At 52.3% G+C, this 21,992-nt stretch overlaps 10 protein-coding genes across 10 annotated transcripts; 5 read left to right on the top strand and 5 right to left on the bottom strand.

Annotated features, from left to right (window-relative positions):
• PV07_04435 (proteasome subunit alpha type-5) lies at positions 1 to 1,458 on the top strand. Its single transcript, XM_016391236.1, has 4 exons — positions 1 to 178; positions 227 to 305; positions 356 to 702; positions 749 to 1,458. Exons 1-4 carry the CDS (start codon positions 141 to 143, stop codon positions 1,023 to 1,025), a joined length of 741 nt encoding a protein of 246 aa, XP_016253138.1. The 5' UTR covers positions 1 to 140; the 3' UTR covers positions 1,026 to 1,458.
• Positions 1,190 to 2,826, bottom strand: PV07_04434 (uncharacterized protein). Its single transcript, XM_016391235.1, has 4 exons — positions 2,508 to 2,826; positions 2,128 to 2,421; positions 1,737 to 2,069; positions 1,190 to 1,686 (listed from the first exon to the last, which is right to left on the bottom strand). Exons 1-4 carry the CDS (start codon positions 2,672 to 2,674, stop codon positions 1,386 to 1,388), a joined length of 1,095 nt encoding a protein of 364 aa, XP_016253137.1. The 5' UTR covers positions 2,675 to 2,826; the 3' UTR covers positions 1,190 to 1,385.
• A 777-nt stretch (positions 2,827 to 3,603) lies between these two features.
• On the top strand, positions 3,604 to 5,591 carry PV07_04433 (uncharacterized protein; the record flags this gene model as incomplete). Its single annotated transcript, XM_016391234.1, has 7 exons — positions 3,604 to 3,904; positions 3,965 to 4,263; positions 4,294 to 4,457; positions 4,512 to 4,976; positions 5,034 to 5,247; positions 5,313 to 5,431; positions 5,483 to 5,591. 7 exons carry the CDS (start codon positions 3,604 to 3,606, stop codon positions 5,589 to 5,591), a joined length of 1,671 nt encoding a protein of 556 aa, XP_016253136.1.
• A 163-nt stretch (positions 5,592 to 5,754) lies between these two features.
• On the top strand, positions 5,755 to 7,207 carry PV07_04432 (uncharacterized protein). The gene is made up of 2 exons (XM_016391233.1): positions 5,755 to 6,194; positions 6,396 to 7,207. The coding sequence occupies exons 1-2, from the start codon at positions 6,027 to 6,029 to the stop codon at positions 6,963 to 6,965; spliced, it is 738 nt and encodes a 245-aa protein (XP_016253135.1). The 5' UTR covers positions 5,755 to 6,026; the 3' UTR covers positions 6,966 to 7,207.
• PV07_04431 (uncharacterized protein) lies at positions 7,169 to 9,964 on the bottom strand. Its single transcript, XM_016391232.1, has 2 exons — positions 7,691 to 9,964; positions 7,169 to 7,584 (listed from the first exon to the last, which is right to left on the bottom strand). Exons 1-2 carry the CDS (start codon positions 9,627 to 9,629, stop codon positions 7,343 to 7,345), a joined length of 2,181 nt encoding a protein of 726 aa, XP_016253134.1. The 5' UTR covers positions 9,630 to 9,964; the 3' UTR covers positions 7,169 to 7,342.
• A 17-nt stretch (positions 9,965 to 9,981) lies between these two features.
• Positions 9,982 to 11,586, bottom strand: PV07_04430 (uncharacterized protein). The gene is made up of 6 exons (XM_016391231.1): positions 11,261 to 11,586; positions 11,162 to 11,200; positions 11,070 to 11,116; positions 10,785 to 11,013; positions 10,608 to 10,738; positions 9,982 to 10,557 (listed from the first exon to the last, which is right to left on the bottom strand). Exons 1-6 carry the CDS (start codon positions 11,336 to 11,338, stop codon positions 10,533 to 10,535), a joined length of 549 nt encoding a protein of 182 aa, XP_016253133.1. The 5' UTR covers positions 11,339 to 11,586; the 3' UTR covers positions 9,982 to 10,532.
• An 81-nt stretch (positions 11,587 to 11,667) lies between these two features.
• On the top strand, positions 11,668 to 15,451 carry PV07_04429 (uncharacterized protein). Its single transcript, XM_016391230.1, has 2 exons — positions 11,668 to 11,960; positions 12,060 to 15,451. The coding sequence occupies exons 1-2, from the start codon at positions 11,899 to 11,901 to the stop codon at positions 14,209 to 14,211; spliced, it is 2,214 nt and encodes a 737-aa protein (XP_016253132.1). The 5' UTR covers positions 11,668 to 11,898; the 3' UTR covers positions 14,212 to 15,451.
• Positions 14,357 to 16,266, bottom strand: PV07_04428 (uncharacterized protein). The gene is made up of 2 exons (XM_016391229.1): positions 15,352 to 16,266; positions 14,357 to 15,246 (listed from the first exon to the last, which is right to left on the bottom strand). Exons 1-2 carry the CDS (start codon positions 15,670 to 15,672, stop codon positions 14,584 to 14,586), a joined length of 984 nt encoding a protein of 327 aa, XP_016253131.1. The 5' UTR covers positions 15,673 to 16,266; the 3' UTR covers positions 14,357 to 14,583.
• A 302-nt stretch (positions 16,267 to 16,568) lies between these two features.
• Positions 16,569 to 20,365, top strand: PV07_04427 (uncharacterized protein). The gene is made up of 2 exons (XM_016391228.1): positions 16,569 to 16,691; positions 16,753 to 20,365. The coding sequence occupies exons 1-2, from the start codon at positions 16,671 to 16,673 to the stop codon at positions 20,131 to 20,133; spliced, it is 3,402 nt and encodes a 1,133-aa protein (XP_016253130.1). The 5' UTR covers positions 16,569 to 16,670; the 3' UTR covers positions 20,134 to 20,365.
• On the bottom strand, positions 20,328 to 21,942 carry PV07_04426 (uncharacterized protein). The gene is made up of 2 exons (XM_016391227.1): positions 21,593 to 21,942; positions 20,328 to 21,522 (listed from the first exon to the last, which is right to left on the bottom strand). The coding sequence occupies exons 1-2, from the start codon at positions 21,846 to 21,848 to the stop codon at positions 20,888 to 20,890; spliced, it is 891 nt and encodes a 296-aa protein (XP_016253129.1). The 5' UTR covers positions 21,849 to 21,942; the 3' UTR covers positions 20,328 to 20,887.
• Positions 21,943 to 21,992: the final 50 nt, after the last annotated feature.

Here is a 21,992-nt window from a genome sequence, read left to right as displayed (position 1 = left end):
CTTGCCTGTTCACACGCAACACCACCACGTTTGCTTCCTGTTTTAATCTCGAACTTGACTTGCACCGATCACACCTTGCAGACCTCTTTTCTGGGACAGTCCTGAACCTCTATTAACCATCGTCTTGACCGATTTCCGCCATGTTTATCGCACGATCCGAATACGACCGAGGGATCAAGTGAGCGTCTTGTCTTCCAGAACGAGCCCCGTGGCTAATATGTGACAGCACCTTCTCGCCAGAGGGCCGTCTATTCCAGGTTGAATACTCATTAGAGGCTATCAAGCTCGGGTCAACCGCCATTGGTGTATGGTCAATAATCCCCTGACAGCTTCAACACTGGCTCATGACTTATAGGTTGCTACATCACATGGCGTCCTCCTCGGTGTCGAAAAGCGCGTTACATCTCCCTTGCTCGTCTCCTCCAGCATAGAAAAGATTGTGGAAATCGACAGACACGTTGGATGCGCCATGTCAGGTCTTCAAGCCGATGCACGAAGTATGATCGAGCATGCTCGTGTGGAGTCACAGAACCATGCTTTCAACTTCAACGAAAAACTCGGGGTTGAGAGCTGTACGCAAGCCATCTGCGATTTAGCACTAAGGTTCGGTGAAGGAGCACAGGGAGAAGAGTCAATAATGAGTCGTCCATTTGGTGTTGCCCTATTGATTGCGGGCTGGGATGAGGACGAAGGACCCCAACTGTAGGTGACTTGTCGCAGCTAAAATATGCCTTACTTACTGGCCCAGGTATCACGCAGAACCCTCGGGCACGTTCTACCGCTACGACGCGAAGGCCATCGGATCCGGCAGTGAGGGCGCCCAAGCGGAGCTACAATCAGAATACCACCGATCTCTAACACTGGAAGAAGCTGAAACCCTAGTTTTAAAAACATTGAAGCAGGTGATGGAGGAGAAGCTCGATGCGAAGAACGTTCAACTGGCGAGTGTCACCCGCGAAAATGGCTTTCGCATCTACAGCGACGATGAGATGAGCACTGTGGTCGCCAGGCTCGAGGGAGACTAGATTCTCATATGGTCGGGCATGTATTATGCGCATTGTTCGGCGTCTGGAGTGGATCAGAACATCAAAATGTCTTGCACGGAGAGAGGATGGTGGAAATGGTCTTTGGTGACACGACTGAACCTCGAGCGACCCTGTCGCAATTGGAGGCGATGATTTTAGTCGCCCGCTCTTCCGGGATAGACTCAGTGAGAAGTCGCCGTGGCATTGCAAATTGCAGACATCTCCAACTACCTTCTGAATTTTATTCTTGTTGCTGCAAAACGACTGTCTAATGCTATGCTGAAGACTGGTAGGTCTGTCACATATCTAATCCTTGGGCTAGCACGTTCCATGCCAATTTGCAGCCCCGCTGTGGCGTATCTATTCAGACGGGCGCTCTGCTTGTGGAGTGATGCGCGCAATGTGTCGACGCTGGCCATCCTGCCAGTCAATCAGAGCAGAGTGCGTTGTGACACGGTTGTCCCAAACGACAACGGTGCTCGGCTTCCATCTGACGCGGCACTGAATATCCTGACTCAGGGCGATGTGGTCATACAGGAACTTCAGGAGATAGTCACTCTCCTCCTGTTTGAATCCGACAATGTATCTGGTAAATTGAGGGTTGACGTACAGAGCCTTCTCGCCCGTCGCTGGATGGGTCCGCACAATCGGATGGATGGAACTATTCAACAGTCAGTCAACCACCCCATCGAGCCGGTAGGGGAGACTTACGAGACAGGTGCGCGCCGGTAGATGCTCCCCCGGTTTTTGGCGGCAGTGGCCTGCTCATACCCAGAGTGGACGGCCTGCAGACCCGCGAGGCGTTCCTGGAAAGCTGGAGAGAGCCGCTCATACGCCTTGACCATATTGCAGAACAGAGTGTCACCGCCCGCGTCGGGAACATCGAGGGCATACAAGAATGTGGTCCCCGGAGGTTGGTTCTCGTATGTCACATCACTGTGCCACGCGATCGAGTTGGTCCGGCTGGTGAGAAAGTCGAGGAAGGACTTGTCATCCGCACCACGATGGACAAGGTGGACTTCAGGGAAGCCCTCTGGAGCACCACTGTCACAAGGTCAGTAAGAGTGTGTGGGCATCGACTTGGACCGGGGAGTTTGCTTGCCTGGTGGGATGGATGTGCAGTCTTCCAAAGTAGCGCCCGAAGTCCAAGGCCTTTTCGATAGGCAGGGAAGCAAAGTCCTGGTCTCGGAAGGCGACAACCTTCTTCTGCGCAACCAGGAGGGCCAGTTCATCCTTCGCCTTGTCGTCGAGTTGAGACAGTTGGACACCGTGCACCTCGGCCCCGATCGACGCCGTGATGTTTTCGATCTGGCTGCCGGCCTTCAGAAGGTTCTTGAACGAAGGGTCGGCATCTTTTCCGTGCTCGTAATGCTCGAATGGCTCAAGAGGCGCGTATCTGTGTGTATCCAGACAAGTGGTTAGAGTTGCAAGGCCAAGCCAGCCAGAGAGATACCAGGCAGACCGCCCAAGCTCAACACTTACATTTCACCTTTCTCGTTATCCCAGGTGGGGAGATAGTTTGGGAAGCTCGCCGCAGCAAACCTGTCCGTGCCCTTCAATTCGTTTTCCTTGGAGAAACTCACGGTTTGGATGTCCTTGTACGCTCCCACGGCGCCCCTCAGAGCGGTTGGTGCAGACGCGGTCGCCATTTTGCAATCTGTCTCTATACAGGAGATCTAGGTTGGATTCTAATCCAGTCGAGCCCGAGCACAGCCCGGTGAGATTCCCCTCTTTTATACTACGCCCTGGATGTTCGGCACGAGAAATCTCTGAGCTCCAACTTTGGGATTCGCTCATCAATGTTCTATCCGAAACACCAACCCCGCAGGGCAGCGTCCGCCCTGGGCGTTTCTCCGCCGGTTGGGGCGTGGATATATCTGTCGTGACTGTGGTGCAAACTCAGCCGTGGATTCCCTCGTCAATGACGGGATTGCGATCCAGTTGAGGATGGATTGAGGTGCTCTCAGTGGTGAGCACGCCTTCTCGGTTGATATTGCGTGATCTCTGAAGTGGGAAGGTACAGACTCTACGCAGCGCAAGTCTCTGCAAGTCCAAAGCCACGCCGCCGTGTGCAATCCGATAAGCAATATGGACCAATTGCGATTGAGATGGAGCGAGCGAGATGCTGGAAAGACAACGGAGAATGGGTACAACGGGCTTCATTGTCGCTGTCGGCCTCGTCTCGGACGGCGTCCACGTTTGTCAGTTGAGGCGGCAAACCGAGATCGGCAGTGTACCCTATCCCGAGCAGTCTCCTCATTGGATCCAGGCCGAGAGATCGAGGCTTGAATGCTGAGCCAGTCGAGGTCATGTCCCGCCGGTTCTGTCTACCGGGTGACAGCATGTGCAATGGTGGATATGCCGTGGAAGGAAGGTTGCAAATATGCAACATGCACGCTGATCTTTCCGAGGCAGTGGAATCAAGCACGGTAAGGTAGGAGGGAGGAGTGTGCAGAAGCTGAAGCCCGGGGTTTTCTGGGTAGGTATAAGATACAACGGTTGCCGTTGGAATCCCCTCGTACCCAGGTATTGGACCCGCGCCCTAAGCTTTTCGAGTCGTTTCTTGTCTGGCTTTGATATGGCGTCCTCCAAGTCGAATGAGAGCTCTTTTGAGCCAGTCTATGATCTCAAGGGAGAGTCTGTCCCAGTTACTCTTGCGATCGAGGATGGTCTTGGTTCCGGCAGCAGCTCTATTACCATTACCGAGGACAAGACCTTCCTTCGTGTCCATGGTGAAGAGAACTACGTCCCTATTGACAGGTGGGAGGGCCGCCATCGTTTCGATCCCTCTTTCCAATGGGAGCCTGCTGAAGAGAAGAGAGTCGTGCGCAAGATCGATCTAAAGATCTGTACATGGGTCTGCCTGGCGTTCTTTGCGTGTGAGTGCCCCATCCTTGTGCGTTTATTCAGCGCGAGCTGGAGTATTAATACCATATCAGTGCAGCTTGACAGAGCAAACATTATCCAAGCATTGACAGACAACATGCTCGATGATCTCAACCTGACAACCAACGATTATAACTACGGCCAAACTATTTTCTATCTCTGCTTTTTATCAGCGGAGCTACCTTCTCAGCTGATATCCAAGAAGTTGGGCCCGGACCGTTGGATCCCAATCCAGATGATCTGCTGGAGTCTCGTTGCAAGCTTCCAAGCTTTTCTCAGTGGGAAATCGTCTTTCTACACTTGTCGGGCATTGCTGGGCTTGATCGAAGGAGGGATAAGTCCCCACACATCCGTCGCTCTAGATTACAACTGACCTTCAAAGCACTTCATTCCGGATACCATTCTCTATTTGTCGTATTATTACAAGGGCAGAGAGCTTCCTGCACGCTTGGCCTGGTTCTGGACCGCATATCAAGCAACCTCAATCGTCGGCGCGTTTCTGGCTGCTGCCATCCTCAACATGCGCGGCATAAATGGCCTCCCAGGGTACGTTGTGATGACTATCTGGAAGAGAGGCCTACTGACTTGGACGTTGTAAAGATGGGCTTGGCTGTTCGCGCTCGAGGGAACAATCACAGGCCTCATTGGCATCGCCACCTACTTTTACTTACCCCCTTCGCCATACCAGACAGCCTCGTGGTTCCGCGGGAAGAAGGGCTGGTTCAGTGAGCGAGAGGAGAAGATTATCGCGAACCGCATCCTGCGTGATGATCCTAGCAAAGCCGACATGCACAATCGACAAGCTGTGACGCCGAAACTACTGTTCTACGCTCTCTGCGACTGGGAGATGTGGCCAATCTACGCCATTGGGCTGTCCTTTTTGATCCCCAACTACCCTGTTACTCAGTACTTGTCGTTGATTCTTAAGCAATCATTTGGCAGATTTGAGGTCAACATGCTCACCATCCCGTCATATGTGCTCTTTATCATCAACCTGCTCGTCTTCACCTGGTTGTCTGAGAAAACGAACCAGAGGTTCCTTGTTGCACTACTCAGTCAGATCTGGTAAGTCGATCCCGAGAGTTTTCCCCAAACGAGCACGCTGACTTATTCCTGCTTTAGGTGTATGCCCTTACTCATCGCATCAGAGCTCTTGCCCGGGGAGGCGTCTCGATGGGTCAAGTACACGTTGGCGACTCTGCTCGTGGGCGCTCCATATGTGCATGCCATACACGTAGCGATAACCAGCCGTAACGCTGGTTCAGTCCGAACGAGGACTGTGGCTTCGGCGTTGTACAATATGTTTGTGCAAGCAAGTAACATCATCGGCTCGAATGTGAAGATCTCCTATTCCACTGTCAGAGAAGGGCTTTGTCGTTGCTGACATAGACGGGCGCACAGATTTTCCGAACAGACGATTCCCCCCTATACAGGCGTGGCTATAAGGTCCTTATCGGCATTTGCGCATACAATGTTGTCCTATTTCTCCTCGCCAAATGGTTTTATGTCTGGAGAAACAAGTACGTCTTTCCGGTTCCCACCTGAGCATTTGCTGACATGAACCCTTCCAGAGTCCGGGACCGGAAGTGGAACTCCATGACAGAGGACGAGCAACGACACTATCTTGCAACGACGACGGATAAGGGAAACAAGATGCTCACATTCAGGTTTGCACATTAGGTACTGGAAAGGAGGGAAAAGGGGGCGACGTCATCGGGAGATCCTATGTCGTATAGTCGCACGTGATCAGGCGTTGGCCCCTCTGACGCGCTAGTGGCTAGCCTTGCCAGCCTTGTTGATAGCCACCACGAGGTACTCAACCTGTTTCCCTCTGTGTCCGTCGCGTGTCGATTGTCATGATTGTCCCACACTTGTCGAATCTACTGGTCCCTGTGTTGCTGTTCCCGTGCTGATCCCTCCACCTCTGACGTCGTCTTGGTCTCTGGCGATCAGACTTGATCGACTCTCCCCTCGAAGCAGCTCTCCAATCCTGATATAAATCATTGCTTTTGGTCATTCTTCTGCTCCCATAAGTCTCTCCGCGCAAAAACCCAGTCACAACCCCGCGGCTCCTTTCTCGACATCGCTTCCAACCTCGAAAATCTTTCGAAATTGATGAATATGCCCGGAAAGCAGGCGCTACAGGACCGCAGCGTCAACATTCCTCCCGCGACGCAAACGCGCGACGGGGCCAAGTCCACAGCGAGCAAGAAACGCAAGAGCGACAGTAACGAGAATCATGCTGATCCAGACGATGGGGAAGGGCGTCATGACTTTGAGAGTGTAAGTTCCAAAAAGGGTTTCTCATTAACGTCGCGGGTCAGACGTCGCATCGCTCTCCCTCCTTAAGCCGCTTTATCTGCTTGTCCCCGAAGATATGCTTGCCATTCCGGCGTTTCTGTCATACGCAGCCCTTTCCTTCGCTAGCTATTATCTTTTAGCCTTTCCCCCCTTCAGATTCAGGTCTAACTCTCCCCCCATCAGGGCCCGAACCCAAACCCGAAAAAAAAGGTGAAGAAGAACGAAACGACCGGCACGACCGGAACCGCGCAGGGGAAGAAAAGCGCGAGCTCAAAGTCCAAAAAGGATGACGATAACGACGTCTCGTCCATCACCCTCGACGGCGAAGACGGCGACGCCGTGCCCGTCTACGACACGTGCGACGATGTGCGCACCAAGATCAACCGCTTCCTCCGCGAGACGCCCGCGGCCAGCAACGCGGGCTTCGTGCGCACCATCAACGCGGCGCTCCCGCCCTCCTCGACGGGCCAGAGGGCCACGGCGGCGCAGCTGGGCCGGTTCCTGAAGAAAAAAGGCCCCACAGACGGCGCGGAGAGCCCCGTCTTCTATGCGAGCTACGTCTTCTTCGAGAAGCTGCGGCTCCGACGCGGCAAGCCCAAGACCAAGAAGAGGGAGGAGATGGAGGGCGTGTGGGGGAGCAAGGGCATGCACTTGTCGGATCTCGGGAGGAGGCCCGTCATCTGCCATGTCAGTGAGAGGCCCTACACGGACCAATACGGCCAGCTGCGGTTCGAACGTCGAGGGAGGCGGTGAAGCTTGTGTAATTGTAAACAGTATTTTGATAACTTCGGGTAACAGTATGAGAGTTGGGGGAAAAGGGAAGGAGAGCGGGTGATATCGAGACTAGAACTCAGACACGCGGACGGCCCTGTGTGCCGCTGTTGTTTGGGGTGTCGCTTAGCCTTTATATTGTACTGTATTTGTACATCATCGCAACGCAAACAACCTTATAGGGATTTTGGGACAAGTTATTCTATTGTATGCGATCTTATGGCCAGAAATCTCTCGGCAAAGGCGCATGGAATATCTAGCTATCCAAAAAAAAAGGGTCGTCTCTCGGGTCTGAGGAGAAATATGTACAAACCGGAGAAACCACACGGCGCCATCAAACGCGAGGAACAACGCGAATTTCACGTCGTTGAGGCGCCGGACTGCGTTCCCTTGGTGAGCCCGAGCTCCTCGTAAAAGGCATCGGTCTTGGGCTCCCTGCCGAGGAAATCGACCAGGGTCTTCATCTCGTCTTGGCTGCCGCCCTTTTCGAGGACGGTGTGGCGGTAGCGACGGCCTTCCTTGGGATCCATTGGATTCTGCCTGAAGACTGTGTAGAACATGTCCGTCGAGTAGACCTGGGAGGACAGGTAGCCGTAGTAGCCTACAGGAGAGAACGTGTGAGTGGCGTCGTTTACAAGAACAGCAAAGAGTCCAGCTTAAAGAAGGAAGAGAAGTAGAGTGCAAATAGTAGGGAGCGGGAAACTTACCGGCGTCATAACCGCCCATCAGATGGCCAAAAGTGGCTTGCCCGTTACCCCACGCGTTGCCTTCGCCAAATACTTCTGGCCCGTCAATCTTGCTGATATCCTTCCTCAACTCGTTGTACGTCTCGGATATGTGCATCGCCTCAAGGCTGGCGTGGTCTTTGGGCTCGTGTATTGTCATGTCAAAGATGCCAAAGTGGAGTTGGCGCAGATTGAACAAAGCGCCGTTGAGGTTCTTCGTCTTGATCAGTTTTTGTATCAGATCATCTGGGATGCGTTCCTCGGGCTTTTTGACGTCTGAGCCGCCGGCTGCAGCTGCCTCTTTCCATGCCTCGTAATAGTCGGAGGATAGGGTTGAATAGTGCCTGCTCAGAGATTTGAGTTGCGATGGCGTCCAGCACCAATTCTCCAACATTTGGCTCGGTGCTTCGACAAAATCTCTGACAGTGTTGGTACCGTGGAATCGTGAGTAGGTTGTACGGGATACAAGATCATGAATGCCGTGGCCGAGTTCGTGGAAGAGGGTGGTGACTTCATCGTGCTTCAGGAGACTGGGCTTCTTTGCCGTGGGTTTGGAGAAGTTGCACACGAGAGCTGTAGCTGGGTATCTCCTCGTTCCGTTTTGTTGAATGAATCCCGGTTGGAGATTGAAGTTGGCAGCATGTCCATATTTGCCGGTGCGAGGGAACAGATCCAAGTATAGATATCCCACAAACCCGCCGCCCTCGCCTTCGTCATCCCAAACACTGAAGACCTGGACTTCTTCGTGCCACACAATATCGCCACCCTTGCCAGAAGGAGAAACAGCGTCTCGGTCCTTGCCCACAATTTCCACAAAGACCAGGCCAAATATCTGTTCAAAGATTTCAAGCATGCCTTTGATCGTAGTTTGTAGTGGAAACCACTCTGATATCAGCTGTTGGTCCAGCTGGTAGTCCTTCTCCTCCATCATACGATCGTAAAAGCGGTGATCCCACAGATAGTAGCGCCCGTCGTAGTCCTCGCCACGAGATTTCAGGTCTTCTTCCTTCATCTTCTTCAAAGTCGCAATCTCGTCCAGACCTCCCTGGCTTAGTCGGTTGCGCAGATCAGCCAGGAAATCGTCCACTGTCTTGGGGGTCTTTGCCATCTTATCCTCGATCCTGAAAGCAGCATGGTTGGGATAGCCAAGCAGGCGAGCAGCTTCGTCTCTGAGCAGAATGGCTTCCCGAAACAATGGGACGTTTTGGTTGCATTTGTTCTCGTTCGCAACAAAGACTTTGCGTCTCGTTGCGCTGTTGGTGGCGTATTTGAGAGTAGGGAATAGATCTGGGTATTTGAAGGTCAACCAGTACTTGTCCCCTTCTTTCTTTAATAGAGACAAGACATCTTCGGGGACACCGTTGAGCTCTGCAGGGGTAAACCACAGACCGCCTTTCTCTTCATTCAAATTCTTGGAAAAGGCGATGCCTAGCTGGCTGAGTCTCTTCTTGATTTCCTTGAATCGGTCCCGCTTCGGTCCAGCTGGAATATTCAAGCCATTTCGCACAAAAGCCTTATGCTCCTTCTCTAGCAACCTCTGAGACTCGGGATCCAGCTTGTCCCCCTTCTTGAGTACGGCGTCCACCAGGTTGAAGACGTCTTCCCGCATGGCAGCCTCAATGCTGAAGTCGTCCATAAGTTTCTCTGCTTCAGTTGAGGCATCGCGCAGTGCCTGATCAGTGGAGACGGACTGGTAGAATCCTAGGATGTGGGCTTTCAATGTTTGCTGGTTCTCGTCATGCGCCATGGGAAGAAGCACATTCTGAAACGTCGCATCCTTCTGCGCAATTTGAGCAACGATATCGTCCGTGATCTTCTTTGAACCAGCCAACATGTCCTTCGTGTCCTTCACGAGTGACTCAGGAGTTGCCGTGAAGCTTGGGGGCGCCTGCGGAGGCTTGCGAAACTTTGGAGAAGCCATGCTGGAGGTTGTCACCGGTCTCAGAGAGGTCGTGGAGGAAGAGGCTGGCTTGAAGGGTCGGACTTGGTTCAAAATCGAACCTAGCCGGGGAGTCGCACGAAAGGGAGCCAGGCTGATGATGGTCACGAGGGAGAAGAAGGCGATGGAGGCGAGGAGGACGAGTAAGCCCTTTAATCGAGCCAGCGTGACAGATTGACGGTAGACAAGGCTTTACAGTAGGCACATGGAGAGAGAGTCGGCGCGATCAGGACACCGCCAAAAAACAACGTCTGCTTTCTCTGGCAACGAAGTCGGAGAGAAAGTCAGTTGCTGCGAGCGATCACCAGGGTGATTTGTTTCAGTAGTGACACGAGGAGTCTAGATCTGCGGATGCGGGCTGCTCTTCTCCGCACGTTCAACTCCTAAGCATTTTCTCAGTCACCAAGCAGTTTATGCTACACGATCACGAACGACGCTTCTCAAGTGCTAATCCTACTCATGACCAATACGGTCTGTCTCTCTGTATCTGGGAGCTGCCTATAGACCTTTCCGGTCCAAAACAAGACTCCGACCCTCGAACAGCCATCTCTGACCGCTGACTTTCACGCCACCGCAGCCTCCAACTGACCTACCTCGGTGGAAAGCGAGGCATGCTGGTATTCTGAGAAGGAAAGTTGAGTCTCAGCGCAACCAGCCCAGCTCGACTTGATGTCGTCAAGATCCCCTATACCAAAGAGATCGCTGCATTCATGGCGTATGTAACTGAGCAGGATTGTATACGTTTCATTTGGCGGACCCAACCCAACCTGGACACCTACACAATTGAGTTGCGCAGTTGAATGCTCTTGAATGGGCCAGAAGTAAAATGATATTGATGCTCTCGAACGCGCCACATTGATGCATGGGTATATTTTAACAGACACATCATGATTCTGATTGCACAGTTTGACTGCAAGGTGTTAGAAGAATCGGCATGTAACTTCGAGTAGGCAAACTCACGAAAGCCAGTCCATGCCTTCATTGATCCCTTTACCATCGATCACCGAGCAGGCAACGATACTCCAATTCCGGTCTCTCAGCTCGCCCAATTTCAAAGCCTCAGAGATCTCACCGGCTCCTTGTGCGCCAGGCTACTGGTCGTCAGCGATATTCCAGAGGTGGGAAGATAATTTGTACCTGATCTTGCTTGTTGGCAAACACCAATAAAGCCGCATCTTTCAGTTCGTCCTCGTTCAACATCGAACTTAGTTCGTCCGCGGCGATCTCTAATCGTTCAATATCGGTCGAATCAATGACAAATATGACGGCCGCGGTGTTGGCGTAGTATGATCTCCAATAGGGTCTTATCGATGTCTGTCCCCCCAAGTCCCAGACATCGAAGTTCAGGTTGCCATATTGAACGGACCTAGTCAAATGGGCTCAGTCTCTCATGCCAATGGTCTGGGCCTGGGCAAGACTAACTCCACATTGAATCCAATGGTCGGTATCGTGGTGACCACCTCGCCAATCTGTCTCGCTTAGACCAAGACCCAAACCTGTCAACCGTGACCTACCTTGAGTCTATACAAAAGGGTGGTCTTGCCAGCATTGTCCTTGAGTCAATATCTGTCAGCCCATTTCATCTTCAGTGAGAAGCAACTCGAACAACGCACAAGACCAAGAATCAGAATCCTGATGTCTTTCTTCCCCCAAATGAGGTTGGTGAAGTATTTCGAAAACGAGCCACCCATGTCTGACGATGGAAGGCTGTCGGTTCTCGGCAGGATTCAGAGGACAAGTGGTCACGAAAAGACCATATCGCTGGTTTCGATGTGGACCTTGGGTATTTTGCAGATAGAGCCGAGGAGAGGGAGGCGCAATTTGTCCCTAATCCCGCCAATTCGTATCTCCCTTCGATGAAGACCTAATGCCACTTGGATTATGAAGAAAGGGAAAAAGAGATAATAGGAAGGCCAGAGATGTTGTAGTGGGCGGAAGCCTTGAGTGTCAAGCCACTGACCGCCCGATGATCCGGGGTGGGACTTTCCTCGCTTCTTCAACGCGTGCCACCAACTTGCAAATTGCGGAGTACAGCCTTTTCAGACCTGCGTGACTTGACTTTGAACCTTTGCGACTCTCCCTGCCACATATTGTACCATCACAAAAAAGGATCTGAAGACTCTTACCATACGACCTCGCGCCAGGATGTTACAATAGCCACCATAACCAACGAATTCCGCCTTCATCTCTGCCTCCGTTCCTGTCCTGAACTGTAAACGGTGTCCAAGGGGATTGAGCGAGACCGATAAAAATGGTGGGCAAGAAAAGTGGAAAGGCCCTCCTGCGGGAGGAAGGCCTGGAGAGAACTGATAAGTAAGTTCTTTATGTCTTTGATAGGCTTTCTCGTGCCTGCAACAGTCCTCGCCAGAAAAGCCGTCAAAAAGGAATACAGAACTAATTGACTGTCTATAGCAACATGGAGCTCACATCTTGGCCTATCATCCAAGCCATAAATCAAAAAAACTATTACACAGACTATCTCAAGCGAGACGAACAAATACTGGCCTTCCGGTCGCAGCAGGAAGAAGCACGCAACAAAATGGTGAAACAAGCCAAAGACAGGGACAGGGCACTGGCACAAGGCAAAACAGTTGGGCCCGATGGGGATATCGAAATGGACGATGGGGAGGAGGAGGCTGAAGACGAAGCTGCAAGCGGAGCGAAGACCATCGTTATTCATATCGGATCCCAGAATCTAAGAGTCGGTCTCGCCAACGACGCCCTCCCAAAGACTGTCCCTATGGTCATCGCTCGCCGGTCTGAGAAATCTGAGAGCGAGGAGGGAGATGGAGAACCAGCGCCCAAAAGAGCCAAGTTAGACAACGGCTTACCCCCACCGGAACCAGAGAAGCGTTTTGGCGAGGACTTTGCAAAGAAATTCTCGGGAATGTCTCAGGATCTTAAAGTGCGAATGAGGATGAACAAGAGAAAGGTGCTGCCGCAGTCCAGAGACATGGTCACCAGCTACAACCGAAGAAACACATACGAAACTATCACCGAGCACAATGACACCATGCGTATCGAGTGGACAGATACAAACGAAGGTTTCGGTGGTCCTCCCGAGTATATCACAGGGAAAGCCGCTCTTCGCATCCCTGATCAATCAAGCCCGCGGTATAAACTATTCTGGCCCATTCGATGTGGCTGGATCAACGAGCAAGACTACGACTCGAAACGCTTCTTGTATGATGATATCCGCATCATCATCGAAGACGCCATCAAGACTCAACTCGAACTCAAACTCCGTACGCGGGAAGACTGGAACCAGTATAGCTGCGTCATAGTTATTCCCGACTACTACGAAAGGACATACGTGACGAGTCTGCTTGAAATGGCCATCACCGAGTTCGGATTCGGACGCGTCTGCTTCATCCAGGAGAGTTTGGCCGCTTCCTTCGGGGCTGGTTTCACGACGTGCTGCATTGTCGACATCGGCGCGCAAAAGACAACAATATCTTGTGTGGAAGACGGAATGGTCATTGACAACTCCCGAGTCAACCTGAAATACGGCGGAAGGGACATCACCGAAACTTTTGTTAAGATGATCATCTACAACCACTTTCCTTACTCAGAGATCAATTTAAACCGGCGATATGACTTTCAGCTGGCAGAAGAGCTGAAGCAGAAGTTTTGCACCATGACCGAGGCAGATGTGTCGGTGCAGCTGTATGACTTTCACCTGCGTGCGCCGGGGCAAGACACCAGGAAGTACACATTTAAGATCTACGATGAAGTCATACTTGCGCCGATGGGACTCTTCAGGCCACAAGTCTTTGATAATAGTGGGAAGCTCAAGGGCCGTCGTAAACTTGTCGACAAATCCTACGACATCTACGACAACAAACCAAATGACCCGAGCTCCACCGCGCAAGCGGAGATACTGACAGCCATTGCTCCGGAAGAAGTCCTCACCTCGACAAACAAACCCGCCCCGAAGACCAATGGACACACGAATGGCGTTCTCACTAATGGAGCTGCGACAAAAGATGAGGCCTTCAACAACGACTCCCGCCGTCCATCCTTTAGCAATATCAAAGAAATGGACGCCACGCCACAACCCTCGGCTGCAAGCTCTCCCGCTCGCAATCTGCCAGATGATACTCCTCAACCTGGGGAGGAGAATGAAGGCGGTGCTCCACGCGACGAGAAACCGCCGGTCCCCGAGGTGGAGGAAGAAGAACCCCTCTCCATCGAACGGCGCGATGACATTCTCCCTGTCTACCCTCTCCCTAACGCAATCGTCACGTCAATTACTCACGCAGCTAGAGGCTCCTCGCAGAAGACGTCCGATCTCCTCTCTGGGATCATGCTTACGGGTGGCACATCTATCACTCCCGGACTGGGCTCGCATTTAGAAGAAAGTTTGAAGGGAATATTACCCGGCTACAGCAAGGACATTCTGATCGGGCGCCCACCCAGGGAACTGGATCCGCAAGTAGTGGCGTGGAAGGGCGGCGCTGTCTTTGGCAGGATGAGTCGCACTAATGATTCATGGATCAATGCCTTTCTATATGAGAGGCTGGGTGAGCGGATACTGGCGCATAAATTAATGTGGGCATGGTAGCCTGTGGTGGTGATTGTCAGCCTACTCGGTTTCTTTCGTGGTGGCGGCGGCGATGTCATTTACAGCGACATGTTGGTGAATCTATTTGATGAGCATAGGGACGGTATGCTTACGGGCGTGTATCAGATCATTGCCCTTTGTTTTCGTGGAGGTTTCGCTTCCAAAGGCATCCGCTTGAGAACTCTGATGACCAGTGGCGGTCATTCTTTTGATTTATGATCAATCCGAGTCCATTGGCTATCTGTCTGAGAAAGATGGGCATAAAGTCATCTAGGGTCTGAACTGGCCAGTTGATGACAAAACAAGTATTCGACCAGACAAAAATGATCGCAATTCCCAGGTCTCGAGCGTCGTGCCCTAAAGCTTTACCTCTCAGAATTTCTGCTTCAACCAACCTACCAGAGCCTCTCCAAACTCCTTCGGCTTGTCCAAATGAGCCCAATGTCCCGAATCCACCACGACTTGGGTGCTGTCCGGGATCAAGCCAGCATCCAGACTCATCTGCAGCAACTCGGGCCTGCAAACCATATCCCTGTTGCCACCCCAGAACAAGAGCGGGCATTTGACGGGGATGTTCTCCTTGGGGATGTGGGCGTTTGCCTGGTCCTGCACGCCAAACACCATGGAGCGGTAATAGTTCAGCGGCGCGTCGAAGCCGCCTTCCTTCATAGAGGCGATCCACTTCTGCTTGCGCTCCTCGGTCGCGTAGGCCATCGTGGGCTGCCTCTTATCGGCGAGAAGGAAGCTTCTGACCCCGTCGGGCTTGCACAGTGTCTCGAGCCACGTCTCGGGTTCGCCGTGCGCGACGTCCCACATGGGCTCCAGGTGCGCGTCCATGACCTGTGCGCCGTCGTCGGCGGTGAACAGCTTCCAGTACCAGTAGGTGCCGTAGCCGAAGATTCCTTTGGTGAGTTCGAGAGTGTTGTCGAGGTTGAACGGTTCGGCTGGTGGGGGCATGTAGGCGACGTTCAGGAGGACCAGGCCGCAACATCGGTCGGCGTGGAAGTTGTAGAAGCGTTGAACGACACCGGAGCCCTATTGAGGTTTTCGTGAGCATCAGAATGAAAATTTGGGTTGACCAAGCTGGGTGACAACGGAGCGCTGTTCAGGAAGAGAAGAGCCGTTCCTAGCGAGACTTACCCAGTCATGGCCCAGGGGAATGACCTTGTCGAGTCCTTCCTTGTCAATGATCTCTTTGAGGTCCTGGGACATCAACTGCATGTTGTAGGATTCCTTGTCGGTGGGCTTGGAGGTGCCATTGTAGCCTAAGCAGTCTATCGCAATGACACCGTATCCGTTGGGGAGCAGATAGTCTTGAATCGCTTCCTCATATGTATCCGGGGCATCTGGGAAACCATGGACCAAGAACAAAGTAGGGCGACCATCCTTGGCAGGACTGGTATAGTATGTGTAAGTGAAGCCCCGCGTGACATCGAGCGTTTTCTTCTCCAGCTTGTCCATTGTGCCTGCGATGGTCCAAACTTGTTACGTTTCTGAGTATGCAGATGGTGGAGACAGTAAGAGAGGGAGGGAATGGTTTCTGGTCGCTTTTGATAGTGGACAAGGCTCTTGACTTATATAACACGAGTCAGTATGCTGCCTAGGTTAAGGTATCAGTCAGCACAGCCATGCTGGTTCCAAGAGCCCCGACAATGGACCAGAAGTGTAACGGGCGTAAGCAGTGTTGTACAGGCAGAATCCTTCGGCGAATCCGGTATTGCGGGGGGGTTCACGTATGAAGACACTTAACCCTCGTAGTTTTTGTAGATTCGGGCCCTAGCATCCCGCTTGAAAAGTCCCATTGAGATTGGGCGTGTGCAAAGTTGTAGCTCCATTAGATCAGCCGCGGCCTAATGGCTCTGGATTTCCTAAGCCGTTGCGCTGTTCCTCTTCGATGCCACTATCTGCTGCTGCCCGTGGATCAGCTCTCAAACAAGTAACATTCCCGGCTCTTTCTCGCTCATCAGTGTCTCGTTAAGTCCATGGAGATGATCCTTTTTCAAGGAGACGTAGACATGGGGGGCTTCCGATAGGCTTGGGACGAGCCCTTGTCGTACACAATTGTGGCGCATTGTTAATATCAGCGAGTGAAACGTCTAGAGGGTCAAGATGACCTAGCTGTCAAGAACAAGCCAAGCACATGTAGCTTTTCAATGAGAAAGCAAAGACACATCAAAGGTATGATCGTAGACGCACAGTTGAAGCTGTTCACGAGTCCGTGCCTTCAAGTCTGGGAAGCTACACGTGATCTGAGGCTCCGTCCTGAACTCCGATTGGCTGTGTTCTGGCAACTCAGCTCCATCGACTCGTTGGAGCAGATGCGGAGTGATTTTCTCTAGCAAAAGCCATCTCAATACATTAACTGCGCATTTCTTCCTCCAGGTAGCCCGTCCACCAGCGTCATTGAGATCGTTCTCGCCAGACACATGTTGCAAAGATGAAGGGATCAACCTCCCGTTATGAGGGCTTGGTGTGCACGGGTATGGACTTACTATTCTCTCCAGTCAATATGGAAAATGGTCTAACATCACTCACAAGCAGAACCTGCACCCACGCGGTCTGCAATGCGTTGCCCCCCAGATTCATGATATTTCCTCGCTCAGGTCTATTCCCACAGGTGGATTGGCCTTTCGAACCTATTTACGGCCCACCAATGCCAGATGTATCTGGACACCTCTAAGATACCCTCCACCTGCGCGACTCCTACATACCGGATCTGAGGCGGATGATCATGTCCCGTCGTTGGTGGCTTCCCGTAGGGACAACGACAACAGTGATGGAGACGACCCTCAGTCGCTTTCCACGCAGGAGGAGAAAGCTGTCAAGGCACGCAAATCCTTTCGCATCAATATTCCAAAAGTCAATCTAGACTCCGCTTTAGAGACTATGAGACAGGCTCATGCACACGGGCTCACGCTTGACGAAGTGGTTCTCAAACCTTCCCGAGTACAGACTGATTCTTCAGTCCATGTGGTTTCATTAAAGAATGAGGAAAGGTTGGCTATCAAGATGAAGGTTGATCTTGAGGTGGCCAGACAGCAGGGGAAAATGAAGGAAACTCTTCGCCTGAGGCAGACATTACCTCTGATGGCAGGGGAGACGCAGCAGACACTCCTGAAATTGATTAACGACAATGACGTGGTCATCGTCCTGGCTAAAACTGGCTCTGGAAAGACTACGCAAGTCCCCCAGATCATACTCGATGACAAAATAATGTCCGGAGAAGGTCCATGTACAAACATTGTTTGCACTCAACCCCGGCGAATTGCGGCAACCTCTGTGGCGCACAGGGTGGCTTACGAGCGCCATGATACCATCAGAAGTAGCGTTGGATACCATATTCGCCACGAGAACTGGTCACCGTCTCCGCTTGGGAGCATAACTTATTGTACCACGGGGATCCTCCTCAATCGACTCATAGCCAACCCGCAAGCAACCTTGTCGTCCCATTCACACATCATTGTTGACGAAGTCCATGAACGGGATATCCAGATTGATCTTGTCCTCTCGCTCCTTCGGAAGGCTATCCGAGCCAGGAAGGCGACACAGGAGAGCTTCCCAAAGGTTATCCTGATGAGCGCTACCATTGATCCGACGACTTTCCTCGACTATTTCAAACAGCCAGCGGAGGACGGCACTGCCCTCAAGGTCGATTGTCTCGATGTAGAGGGTCGGCGCGCGCATGTCGAAACCCACTATCTGCCTGAAATCCTTACGGAATTATCTCAAGGTGGTGACCTGCATCCCTCGATCCGCCAATTGATTCAGGGTGGTCACCATCAATCCAGCGCACGACACATTGAACACGAGATGCACTTTTCTGCCCAGAAAATAAAGTTAGGAAAGCCTCTCTCGAGTGAGAATGGCGCGAATGAGAATTCGCCCCTGCAAAGTGCTGTCGATGAAACCGATTCCGCTGAACTCACAGGTCCAATGCGTGTCGGCCTAGCTGTCTCTGTAATAGTCCATATTGCAAAGACTAAGCCTGATGGCGATGTCCTGGTGTTCTTTCCTGGGTCAACGGACATGGAAAAGGTCGAGCTTCTTTTGACCAGTGGCCGTTTCGCCAGTCTAGGGCTTGACTTCCTAGATCCAAATAGGTTCAGGTTATTCAAACTTCATTCTCTGCGCCGGGAAACGAACGATCAAGTCTTTGAACCTGTTCCCGAGGGCTGTCGGAGAATCATCCTGACAACGAATATTGCGGAGACCTCAATCACACTACCAGATGTCGTTTATGTCGTCGACACTGGTAAGGAGCGAAATAGTCTATTTGACCCTTCGACTCTGGCCAGGAGTCTGCCTTATACTTGGATCAGTAAGACCAGCTCAATTCAAAGACGTGGCCGTGCTGGACGAGTTCGAAATGGCCATTACTATGCTTTGTTTTCAAAGGAACGCCACGATTCACTTCGACCAATGCAACGCCCTAAGATCGAGCAGTCCGATCTCGCGGAAATGGCATTGCAATTTAAGGCCTTTCCCCAACACGGAGATGTTGAAAGTTTTCTTCTCGAAACGATAGACCCGCCCACCTCCGAATCAGTCGCGAGCGCGATCAGACAGTTGCAAAGTCTAGGCGCACTGACTGAAAGCGGGGACATCACAGACCTGGGCAGGTTACTGTGGCGACTTGGGGTGCATCCAGCACTGGGAAAGGGCATTCTTTTGGGATCACTGTTCGGATGCCTGGAGCCCATGTTGATTATTGCGTGTCACGACCCTGGAGCACCTCTAGTGTCAACTCTAGAACTGAGTATCGACAGACTCAGGGCCGTGAAACAGCAATATCTCCCCGAGTTCGAGAGTGACTTTGCTTGGATCATCGAGGCCTTCAGAGAGTACCATGCAGCTAACCTGGCCGGCGACGAAAATCTCATGCAGGAATTACGTGACACAAAGCATATCCGGCACCGAGCTTATCTGGATATGATGATGACAAGCAAAGCGCTCCATGATGTCCTTGCTGAAGTTGGATTTGTCCCATCTCCGCAACCCGAGAAGACCATTTTCGAGTCGCTTCCTGACTCTTTAAATGCAAATAGTGACAATATGGTGCTCGTTAAAGCGCTGCTTATCAACACGGTTAGTGCTGAACTAGCCGCCTGGAGGGGAGCGACAAGTTTCAAAGGCCGTCAATATGGCTGGTCGACTGATAGTCGTGATCTCAAAGGCATGTTATCGAAACACGGAGTCAATGAAGCAAACACTCGGCGGGACCGACGTAAAAAGAAACGATACCGCAGCCACGGTCGCTTGATGGCATACACATGGAAACAAGCCGGGCTCGATGGGCCTGATGACGTCGTATGGCTTGAACAAGCATCCATGGTGACACCTCTCATGGCCATTTTGTTCTGCCGGAGTCTCAAGCTGCAAATCGATGAGGTATTGGAGCTCAATGAGTGGCTTCGGCTCCGTCTCTCAGCACCTGACGATGTTCCATCGGAATTTTCTGATCGGGCCGCAGTCATCCTAACGGAATTGAGGAAAACGATCGATCGATTTGTAAATCTCGCATGGCTTGAGCTTGAAAGGCTGAACTATCCTCGAGGGCCGCACCACTCTGGCAGTCACAGGCAAGCCACGACACCAAACAGTATGGGTCTCGAGCTGAGAAACGTCATGGTTGAGGCTGTCGTGAAAATGCTCGATGTCGACGAGGCGTATTGGAGGGAGTGGCGTAAACGGCGCCGTGTGGAGATTGCTTTGGACGTTGAACGTCGGAAGAGGGAGGAGGAAGAGGCAGAAGCCGTCGTTGAAGACGAGGGACAAGGAAAAGAGCACCTGGAAGACGCGATAGCCACTGAGATGGAGGAGATGGACTCGGACGCTGAAGCAGAGGATGATGTTGAGTCTGATGCTGAGGGTGACCTCGGGCATTCTGCTGCTAATCAGGGATTGGACAAGGCGACGGCATGAACCCGGGTCGACGAGCTAGATTCCACGATGCAAGGGATTGCCACATTTTGGGAGTATATATACTCTGTACTAAAACTGGACTGGACTATGTGTATGGTTGGTTCTGTAGGACAAGGTGTACAAAGAACGAGGGCAAAGCACATCACCAATGTAGGAATACAAGTATAGAGTTGTTCAAGGGACGAAAAGAAATGGGCTTCTTCAGCATTGTAACGAAAGCAGAACATTGATGGTAATTCATTGCTTCCAAAGAGTCTCTATATACCATGTCGCGTCCTTCCAAGCGATGTGAGTGGCAGCAATCCACTTCAACCACCCCGTAATCTCTACCTGCCAGGTGCAGGTCTTCAAGCTCCCAAACCTGCAGATGATATCAGCTCTTTTTGGCACCTCACACGGCCGGCAGAAGAGCATGACGGACAATTGTCCGATGCCATGTTGTCTTGTCTCCAAGCTCGAAAGCCAGATCCGTGATTGGGATGAAGCTGCTTTGAGGTCTCTCTGAGGTTCAGGGTCTGGGACAACATTTAGTGTCGATAAGCTTATACGGTCGATCGCGAACGTCGTGTGTTGCCTCGGTATATTGTCCTAGCAGTCGCTCGGTGAGATCTTTTGAGTTGAGGAGTCGATGGTTCTGCTGGTTTGACGCTGTGCAGCACGGCTGGGTCTCGTGGGAAAGCTTGAGGTGACCTTGGTCATCACAGATGTGTGATCGTAAGCCGGGCAGACCGGCTTCGAACCACGCTTTGGGAATTCAGATCTCCTTCCGCTTCAGCCTCCGGAGTTGGAACAGCCAGGTCATATACCGGTCGAAGAAGGCGGTCCAGTTATACCCACCGGAAAGGAAGTACACCAGCCAGCTTTTGTTTCCCTCCCAGATCCAGTTCCTCCTACCATCCCTCAACAACCACCTCCAGGGCCACGGCCCGGCGCCAGGGAGGACTTGTCTGACGACACTCTCCGCATACGCCGCAGTCGGCATGGCTCCCTCTTGGGAGTGGCCCTGGCGTCTCAGGTAGTTCTCCTCGAGAGGGGCGTAGAGGCTGTCTTCGGGCAAGACGCGCTTGACGTGAGAGGCGATGCGAGACTTGACGCCGCCGGTGACAATTGTGATGACTTTGACGTCAAAGGGGGCGAGCTCCACGCGCAACGTGTTGGCATAGGCATGCAGTGCCGCCTTCGAGGCATTGTATACGCCGCCAAAGACATAGGGGATCACACCCGCCAAGCTCCCGATCATGACTATCGTGCCGTGGGCCTTGACGAGGAGAGGCGAGAAAACCTGGCACATGCGCATGACGGCGAAGAGATTGACGTCGAAGATCTTTTTGGCTTCGTCGATCTTGATGTCCAAAGCGGGCATCACGTATGAGACACCGGCGTTGTTGACTGTGCAGGGCTCATCGTCAGTTCAATCGTGCAGCCACAGGTATGTCAAAGTCTCTCAAGATCAGCTCACCGAGATAGTCAAGCCCACGGCCGTCGGTCAATTGCTCGACGCTTCTGAAGCAGGAGAGGATCGAGTCGTCGTCGTCAACCACCAGAGATAAAGTCTCAATCCCTTTCTCCGCCAGGTCGACGATTTGGCCCGTGGTTCGAGCCGTGGCAAAGACCCGGAGTCCTCGAGCATGGAAGGCCAGAGCAAGGGCGTGGCCGATTCCACCCTGACTACAGCCGGTAATAAGAACTGACTTGCGATGGTCGGTGGCCGCCATGGTCGTGCTTGGCTCTTGAATGGCAATTGATATCTATTGGAGATATGGATCTCAACAGCAGCAGCAGTGGTTGCAGTGACTGGCTCGCTGGCTGGCAAGTCGGAGGTGCTGAACAAGCTCCGTGGTGGTCCAGTTGCGCAGTTG

Source organism: Cladophialophora immunda (genome assembly GCF_000835495.1).
Source record: "Cladophialophora immunda strain CBS 83496 unplaced genomic scaffold supercont1.2, whole genome shotgun sequence".
NCBI classification, from domain to species: domain Eukaryota; kingdom Fungi; phylum Ascomycota; class Eurotiomycetes; order Chaetothyriales; family Herpotrichiellaceae; genus Cladophialophora; species Cladophialophora immunda.
This window is presented reverse-complemented; position numbering and strand designations above follow the sequence as displayed.